The 9,372-nt window shown below is 42.0% G+C and overlaps 1 protein-coding gene across 2 annotated transcripts in view; it reads right to left on the bottom strand.

Annotated features, from left to right (window-relative positions):
- Nucleotides 1–2,964: 2,964 nt before the first annotated feature.
- SLC43A1 (solute carrier family 43 member 1) overlaps nt 2,965–9,372 on the bottom strand; it is a 76,220-nt gene continuing 69,812 nt past the window's right edge. For both annotated transcript variants that reach the window (XM_075258348.1, XM_075258349.1), the window contains exons 14-15: nt 7,982–8,105; nt 2,965–5,816 (exon numbers count right to left, since the gene is read on the bottom strand). In XM_075258348.1, coding sequence (XP_075114449.1) covers nt 5,646–5,816; nt 7,982–8,105 — 295 coding nt within the window. In that variant the 3' untranslated portion in view covers nt 2,965–5,645. The remainder of the gene's footprint in view (nt 5,817–7,981; nt 8,106–9,372) is intronic.

Here is a 9,372-nt window from a genome sequence, read left to right as displayed (position 1 = left end):
GTGTTTCTGCACCAGGCAAATCACGACGTTTCCGTCCTGAGAAGCCCCGGCCTAACGCGTTAATTCCACGATTTGGCCATGCATTTCTGCCACAGCACTTTTGGCTGCCGTCTACTACGTGGAGCCTTAGCCTTAGTATACTACTTAATGTAAGAAAGCAAATATCACGTTTGTACCAGAGAAAACTGTAACATTGAATTTAATTAACTAAACTACCTAAAATATTTAAGACAGGTATATTAAACAAGGGTAAGATTAACTGAATAAAAGCAAAATTGTATAACTATTATTTCTAAATTGCTGCTTCTAATATGTTATTTGTAGACATGAGCGAACACTGTTCAGATCAGCCGTTCCAAACAGTACGCTCCCTTAGAAATGAATGGAAGCACCTGGCACGTACACTTTGCTGGCGGCTGGTCGCCGTGCCAGGTGCTTCCATTCATTTCTATGGGAGCGTGCTGTTCGGAACGGCTGATCCGAACAGTGTTCACTCATCTCTAGTTATTTACAGTTAGGTCGTATTCACACATCAGTATTTTGGTCAATGATTTGCATCAGTGATTGTGTGCCAGAACCAGGAGTATTATTCCATGGTATAACCATTATATCTTACACGTATATAGTTCCACTTTTGGTTTTGGCTTCCAATCACTGATGAAAATCACTGATGCATGAATAAGATAGGCCGGTTTCGCATAAGTTTTGACGGTAAAAAGAGGATTCAAAAAGAATGCTGCTGGATCCATCTCTTTCTTTCCTTGAAAATTGCATAAGGTAAGATGTGTGAAGTCTGTGCTAATCGCAGATAGTACTCCCCATGCTCATCTGCGGGTGCTATGTTGGCTGTGGCTGTACCATTTTTCAGGTCTGCGAAAAAGAGATCAACTATTTTATATTTCCTATATTTTCTATGTCCCTGAGTCCATGAAAAATGGATACACAGATGCAATATGTTTTTTTTCACGGATCTATAACCTTTCATTGATGTGATGCATCTGCATAATTGAAAACAAAACGGCTTCAATTTCTTTTTAATTGACCCAGTTAAAAATCGATGACTGAATAAGCACACTGGAATTATGGATACATGATGAAAAAGCAGATTGCATATTCACGTATGTATGCAGACATTGGAATAAGGCTTAAAAAACAGCCTTTTTACCCCAAAAAACTCTTGGGCAGATTTACTAATACTGTCTAAGGGCTAGTTCACACAAGGAGGTGGATTTTTTTTTTTTTTGTAGCTTGTGAGCCCCACATAGAGCTCACAATGTACATTTTTTTTCCCTATCAGTATGTCTTTTTTGGAATACGGGATGAAAATCCATGCAAACACGGGGAGAACATACAAACTCCTTGCAGATGGTTTTTTGCCCTTGGTGGGATTTGAACACCAGGACCCAGTGCTGCAAGGCTACAGTGCTAACCACTGAGCCACCGCGTGGCCCCCTCACAAGGAGGCGGATTTTGACAACGGATTTCGCCTCAAAATCCGCCTCCATAGAATGGTGGTCTATGTAGAGGGCTAGGTTTTTTTTCTGCTAGCATTTTTTCCTGCCTGAAGAAAGCAATAGAAGTGAATGGGAAGCGAAAAACGCGCGTTTTGCCGATATATGTGCGCTTCCCATTGAAATCAATGGGCTCTGTTTTGAAGCGCCATGCTCGGACATGTGTATAAATGGGCGGCGCGCTTACACCGTGTGAAGGGGCCCTAAGGCTGAACCCCACATTGTGGAAACGCAGCTTTTTTTGTTGTAGATTTTGCTGCGTTTTTTTTTTTATCCAAAGCCAGGAGTGGATTGGAAAGGAATGAAAAATATAAAGGAAGCACTTGGACATTTGTTTTCTGTTAAATACACTCTTGGCTTTAGCTCAAAAAACCGCAGCAAAATCTGCAACAACAAAAGCTGCTTTTTGGCAATGTGGAGCCTCAGCCTGAGGCTAAGGCCCCACGTTGCAGAAACGCAGCTTTTGTTGTTGCAGATTTTGCTGCATTTTTTTGAGCCAAACTTAGGAGTGACCACAAAAGGAATGGGAAATATATAGGAAGTTCTTATACTTCTCCCTTCTGCTCAATCCACTCCTGACTTTGGCTCAAAAAAGCTGCGTTTCTGCAACGTGGGGCCTTAGCCTAAGGTTGGGGCCCCACGGGACGTAAATGCCGCGATTTTTCCGTGGTGGAAACACTGCAGGAAAAATCGCGGTGTTTTACAGTGCAAGCAAAGTGGATGGGATTCATACGAATCCCATGTCCACTTTGCTTAAAAAATTACAGCGCGGACACGCTGCGATTTTCAAAACTGTTGCGGTTTTGAAAATCGCAGCATGTCAATTATATCTACGGAAACGCCGGCAGCTTTCCCATAGATATAATTGTAACAGAAAGTCCACAAAGGAAAACTCTGCGAACTTTCTGTTGAAAGCGCTGCAGAAAGAACCACACTGCGGTTCTTTCCGCAGCGCTTTAGCGCTGCGATTACGGCCCGTGGGGCCTTAGCCTTAGACGGTTTTTAGTGCAAATTATGCTATAAATCTCCTCCTCTGTGTGCAACATTAACCTCAAGGCTACCTTCACTTATAGGTTTTGCATGGTGTTTTTTTTACTTTAAAAAAGCTATATTAGGGTGCATTCACACTGAGTAAACGCTAGCTTATTCTGAACGTAAAACACGTTCAGAATAAGCGGCGTCTAAAGCAGCTCCATTCATTTCTATGGGAGCGGGGATACGAGCGCTCCCCATAGAAATGAATGGTCTGCTTCTTTCACTCCGTGCAGTCCCATTGAAGTGAATGGGGAGTGCCGGCGTATACGGCAAGCTCTGCTCATGCCGGAGCGTACACGCCGGCACTCCCCATTCACTTCAATGGGACTGCACGGAGTGAAAGAAGCAGCCCATTCATTTCTATGGGGAGCGCTCGTATCCCTGCTCCCATAGAAATGAATGGAGCTGCTTTAGACGCCGCTTATTCTGAACGTGTTTTACGTTCAGAATAAGCTAGCATTTACTCAGTGTGAATGCACCCATAGGCTGAGGAAACGCAGATTTTTTTGTTGCAAATTTTGTTGCGGTTTCTCGAGCCAAAGCCAGGAGTGGATTGAGCAGAAGGAAGAAGTATATTCCTATATATTTCCCATTCCTATTCTGTCGCAAAAAAACTGCAACAAAAAAAAGCTGTGTTTCTGCCTTAGGCTAAATCGTCAGTATTACTGAGTGTTTTTTCTCCTTGGTGTTTTTTTATTTGAAGCATTTTTACTGCATTTTTTTCAGGCATATTTTTATCTTAAAACGTAAGGAAAAAAAAGGCAAAGAAGCAAAAAAACATCATGAAATGTAATGCTTTTCTAACAGCATTTTTTCACAGTATGCAAAGCTTGTGTGAACCCAACTTATATTGTGGCAATTAGATATCGGTAAAAAAAGCTGTGTTTTCCAGTACCAGGAAAGTGGACTCATGCATGTAAAAGAGCTGCATGAAAGATCTGGTTTAAAAAACTCAATAAACATGCTGTTGAATTCTTCCTGAAACCTGTATCAATAATGTTGTGGGTTTAAAAAGCTTCGGGCTTATGGGTGAAATTTGGGTGAATCTTATCCACTATGTTTCCACTGTATATTTGTAATGGCAAATCTGCTGTCCCCTGCCATAGAGCCATCTTTCTATCTACTGATTGGTCCCACAAAATCATTTTAATTAAGTTAAATAAACCTTTCACCCCTTGCAACTTGTCCAGCCTTTTACATCAGTTATTAAGTGCTGCTCCACTGTTTCTGGCACAGTTGGAATTATTTCTCTAGTACCAGCAATCAATGCTGTTATTTTTGGTGTCTGATATACTATTAAGTCTCTTTATTGTCAGCAGGATGGTGCCAGGGAGCTGCAGACAAGAGGTATGATTCTGAGCTCTGACACTGGCTGCCTTCAGACACTACAGAGCTAAAAATGGCACATCAGGCACCAAAACTAACTGCACTTGTTGCTCAAGAACAGTGGGAGCTAGACAGAAAATTCCAACTGTGCTGGAATCAGCAAAGCAGCAGCCATTAACAGTTGCTAAGAGCTTGAATTGCTGAAGGTCGGGATAGGTCATCTTTACCCTGACAGGAAAGATGAGGCCTTCACAGTATCATGAATAGGTCAGTTCCTGTTTCTGGGAAAAAATAATGACCATAATTTGCTTTCACATGGAGATCTGCATAAGTCACAATTAATAGAAAGTAAGTGAACATGGTCCATTAAAGGGATCATGCCTTTTTTAACGCTATTACAAGCTATGGTTATGGTTGTTGGAGACAAGACATTGATCCAGGGATTTTTTTTTTTGGTTATAACTTATAACATCGAAAGCACTTTTCCCCTAATATAGACTGACTGACCCAATATTGCCTTCCTCTAAACCAACACCACATGATTACCGGTTGGACTTTGTTGGATATGTGTCTTTTTTTAATCTTATTATCCAAGTGACATTTTTGTAAGCTGATCATAGGGAATACCACAACTATTTTACCCAGCATTCATCTGAATTATTTAGGGGAAATATAGGGTCAAGTTTTTATCTTCCAGGCAGCACACCATAAAGGAAACAAAGCACGGTGGTCACTCAAAAGCTAAACATGTAGAGCATGGATGGTATGGCATCTTCTTACACAAGCTGTCCTGGACTGGCTTAGCGTCACCGAGCGGTGGATTGGGGAGGCCCTGTGGACGCAGTGCTGCTCCAGCGGCCTCCCCTCACGCTTAGCAGAGAGCAGGTCCTCTACCTGCCTGCTCTCTGCCTGCTAACGCCGCTCCACCACGCCCCCTTTGCTCCGCCCCCTCCTCCCGGCGGAGGCAGCTTTCTGTCGTCCGCCTCCGGTGGCGAAAAAGGTAGGTTCACCCCTGGTGGCCTTACATTGTTAAATGTTCTCTGTCTATGGGGACATAGGGGAAGGGTGATGAGGGAACAGTTTGTAGGAGTAATATACATTGCATATATTTGATTGAACTGTGCCAACAAATGTTGCTTATGGGTGATCACTAACATTCAGGCCAATATCTTAGTCAAAGAATAAAAATGATTCAAGTTTTAATGGCTGTTTCCTATCACACTGGTCTATTACACACACTTACATTTTCTGCCCTGAGAAAGCTATAACACATTTTATTTACAACTGTTTCTATAGAAGTCTATGGTTCATCCTATGCGTGGAGTAGCAGTCTCTGCTTGATCATAGGGTCCTTGTTCATAGCTTTATACTCTATTCATTGTAAAGTACAAACATCAAAGAAAAATGTAAACGTGAGATTCCTTGGCATGTTTATGGTCATGTTGAAATGGTTAGTTGTTCATCCTGTCTATGGACTGAATACTCTGTATCTTCACCTACTTGACACCGTATATAATATATTTTACATTAACACAATCTGCTGAGAAAAGAAAAGCCAATGTCTTCTGCCTGAAGTTTTTCCACATTGACTTTAAACACTTGAACAAGGCATGTCAATAAATTTATATCTGTTCTCCTGGATATGAGATATTTCCAATATATCAGGAGATTATCAGGTAACTGCTTGTACTATATTACAATAAATACATAATGACTCTTATGGTCACATTTTGCATCCTATTGCCTTAAACCACTTTGACGTGTTGGATTTCACTAAGCTGTGGTCTCTGGCACTCCATTGGGGAAGTTTGAGTGTTGTAGTTGGGCAGCAGCTGGATCCTTTTCTTTTGTGGCTTTCGCTTTAATAAGACGCTGGCGGTATACAAGTAAGTATCCAGGAAGGATAAATCCGGCAAAGGAAAATATTAGGAGACCCAAGTTTACCTGCAAGAGAAACAATATTATGTGCTTTGTAGAGGAAAGACTTATATTATTCAGGTTATCCAGTGCTATGTTAAAGGTCCTTCAGTCAGCCAATATATTGAGTGTAGGTTGGAAGAATGTACTGGAAGAATGACTACTTGATCATATATGTTGTCCTGTCATTGCCTAGAGGGGCAGCATTGTTACCAAATGATCAAACAGTAAGAGGCCAATCTTGAATACAGAGGATGCAGTTGTACATAGGCCCTAGGGCTTGAGGGCGATCAAATAGTCATTCTGCCAACCAATTCAGTAATTTATAGATATAATAATGTTTGCAATTCTGTTCTGTAATATTATCCCTGCTTCATCCCTAACCATACGGCAAACGGTGCAGGCCCGAATGGAGTGGGACAGTCCCACTGTTGTAGATGGCAGGCAGTTATCTCAACTCAATCTGCCTCCTTAGGAGGCAAATAAAGTTTAATACAATGGTAAAGCTGGTGAAGCTCCATACTCCTCCTTCAGGTTCCAGCTGATGATGTCTTTGTCAGGGAGGAGCACCCAGCGCTGAGCCACAGACATCACTACAGCCAGAACCTGCATGAAATACTGTGGGAACTGGGTTCGGAGAGTACATTTTTTTTAACATGAATATATTATATATTTAAGGTCATTATTCGGGGAGGGGAAGGGGGCACTTAACGAAAACTTAGGAAAACTTTAATACTCCAGGGCCCACTGAAGTATTAAAACATCACATTAATACATCACTGTATCACTGTACTTCTTATCATGTACTGTGGCATCATAGTTTTTTATACTTGTCCTGTCACTTCACTGGGTTTTATTATGTCTGTATTATGGTCACTGCAGATGGTGCCATGGGCGGGGGCTTGAAAGAGGATCCCAGTAATGTAAACTGCATGTAAACTTAGGGAATTCATCCTTCTGCCTAAGAGTCTGTTTCTCTGAGAAGACCAATGGGTGATCTGCTTATATATGCATCTCTGTGTGGATAAATCAGCCACTAGATGATCATATATAATTATTAGAGATGAGCGAACAGCGTTCGATCAAGTACATGTTCGATCGGATATCAGGCTGTTCGAGATGTTCGATTCGAGTCGAACACCAGGTGGCAAACTCACTAAAAGTTCGATTCCCCTCCCACCTTCCCTGGCGCTTTTTTTGCACCAATAACTGCGCAGGGGAGGTGGGACAGGAGCTACGACAATGGAGGCATTGAAAAAAAATTGGAAAAAGTAATTTGGCTGGCTAATTCAGGTGAACTCCAATTTATACGAACAGTGGATTTAATTTCCGGTTCATATGAGACTGTGAACTATGTGACTGTGAGAAAGGGACAGATGTACAGACAGGGTTAGCTAGGGATTACCTTTATTTAGGGGGGAATGTTACTCACACAGCTTTTTGGGGCTCTATCTGGTCGGGATCCCTGTCAGCTTGCGATATGCGTGAGCTGACTTTTTCCCATAGGAATGCACTGACCAGCGTTGATTGGCCAAATGCCATACAGACTACAGCATTCGGCCAATCAACGCTGGTTCTGCCGGAGGAGGCGGAGTCTAAGATCGGTCCACAGTAGTCTCCATTCTGGTCCGATCTTAGACTCTGCCTCCTCACAGACGACCCTCCGGAACCAGCGTTGATTGACCGAATGCTGTACTCTGTATGGCATTCGGCCAATCAACGCTGGTCAATGCATTCCTATGGGAAAAAGTCAGCTTGCGCATATCGCAAGCTGACAGGAATCCCGACGTAATACAGTGACTTGGGCATGTTAGATGTCCCCAGGCATGCTTCTCCTGATGTCCCAGTTGCATTCCAGGGTGTTGGCATCATTTCCTGGGGTGTCATAGTGGACTTGGTGACTCTCCTGAGTCGAAGAGTGGTTTCCCCCTAAACGAGTATTTATTCCCCATAGACTATAATGGGGTTCGATGTTTGATCGAACAGTCAAGTATTGAGCGGCTACTCGAATCGAACATTGAACTTCGAACATTTCACTGTTCACTCATCTCTAATAATTATATTGTGTGTAAGAAAATGTTTACAAAATGACATACACTATTCAAATTCCCCAATCCTTATAAGAGAAATAATAGCAGACATACTAGAAATATGGATAATAAATATAATTGATAACACAAATGAACTCTTACCCAAAACCCATTCCCATGCAGAGGCCCAAGCATAGCCCTATATAATGGCTCCTGTAATAAAGCAAATACTGCACTGAGTAGTGACTGCAGTCCAGTAAGAGTCCCAAAATGACCTGATGGGAACCTAAAATGTAGGAATAGAAAAAACTTTTAAGTGTTACAGGTAAAAATTTTCTCTCCATGTTCATACATTGATAATATGTGCTGAAAAGCTGTTAAAATAAGCAGTAGAGAAATCTTTATTTCTATTAGTGTCTGATGCTGTTTGATTCTTGAACTTAAGAATTATACCTCGCCTTACACAGTTGGCCAGAAAAATGCTGAAAAATTTTGTTGCATTTTTGGTGTACCATGTTGTAACGTAGGTCACACCCACTTTGCATGAAGCCACACCCCTTTATACTAAGTCAAGCCCTTTTTTTTATACAAGTCATAAAAGTGTTTAAAAAATGTCTAAAACACTTGATGACTTGATGCTTTTTTTGCACCATTTTTAGAAATGTGGGGATGAGATATAATATATATATATATATATATATATATATATATATATATATACACTCACCGGCCACTTTATTAGGTACACCATGCTAGTAACGGGTTGGACCCCCTTTTGCCTTCAGAACTGCCTCAATTCTTCGTGGCATAGATTCAACAAGGTGCTGGAAGCATTCCTCAGAGATTTTGGTCCATATTGACATGATGGCATCACACAGTTGCCGCAGATTTGTCAGCTGCACATCCATGATGCGAATCTCCCGTTCCACCACATCCCAAAGATGCTCTATTGGATTGAGATCTGGTGACTGTGGAGGCCATTGGAGTACAGTGAACTCATTGTCATGTTCAAGAAACCAGTCTGAGATGATTCCAGCTTTATGACATGGCGCATTATCCTGCTGAAAGTAGCCATCAGATGTTGGGTACATTGTGGTCATAAAGGGATGGACATGGTCAGCAACAATACTCAGGTAGGCTTTGGCGTTGCAACGATGCTCAATTGGTACCAAGGGGCCCAAAGAGTGCCAAGAAAATATTCCCCACACCATGACACCACCACCACCAGCCTGAACCGTTGATACAAGGCAGGATGGATCCATGCTTTCATGTTGTTGATGCCAAATTCTGACCCTACCATCCGAATGTCGCAGCAGAAATCGAGACTCATCAGACCAGGCAACGTTTTTCCAATCTTCAATTGTTCAATTTCGATGAGCTTGTGCAAATTGTAGCCTCAGTTTCCTGTTCTTAGCTGAAAGGAGTGGCACCCGGTGTGGTCTTCTGCTGCTGTAGCCCATCTGCCTCAAAGTTCGACGTACTGTGCGTTCAGAGATGCTCTTCTGGCTACCTTGGTTGTAACGGGTGGCTATTTGAGTCACTGTTGCCTTTCT

The sequence above is a fragment of the Leptodactylus fuscus genome, chromosome 10 (assembly GCF_031893055.1).
Source record: "Leptodactylus fuscus isolate aLepFus1 chromosome 10, aLepFus1.hap2, whole genome shotgun sequence".
NCBI lineage: Eukaryota > Metazoa > Chordata > Amphibia > Anura > Leptodactylidae > Leptodactylus > Leptodactylus fuscus.
This window is presented reverse-complemented; position numbering and strand designations above follow the sequence as displayed.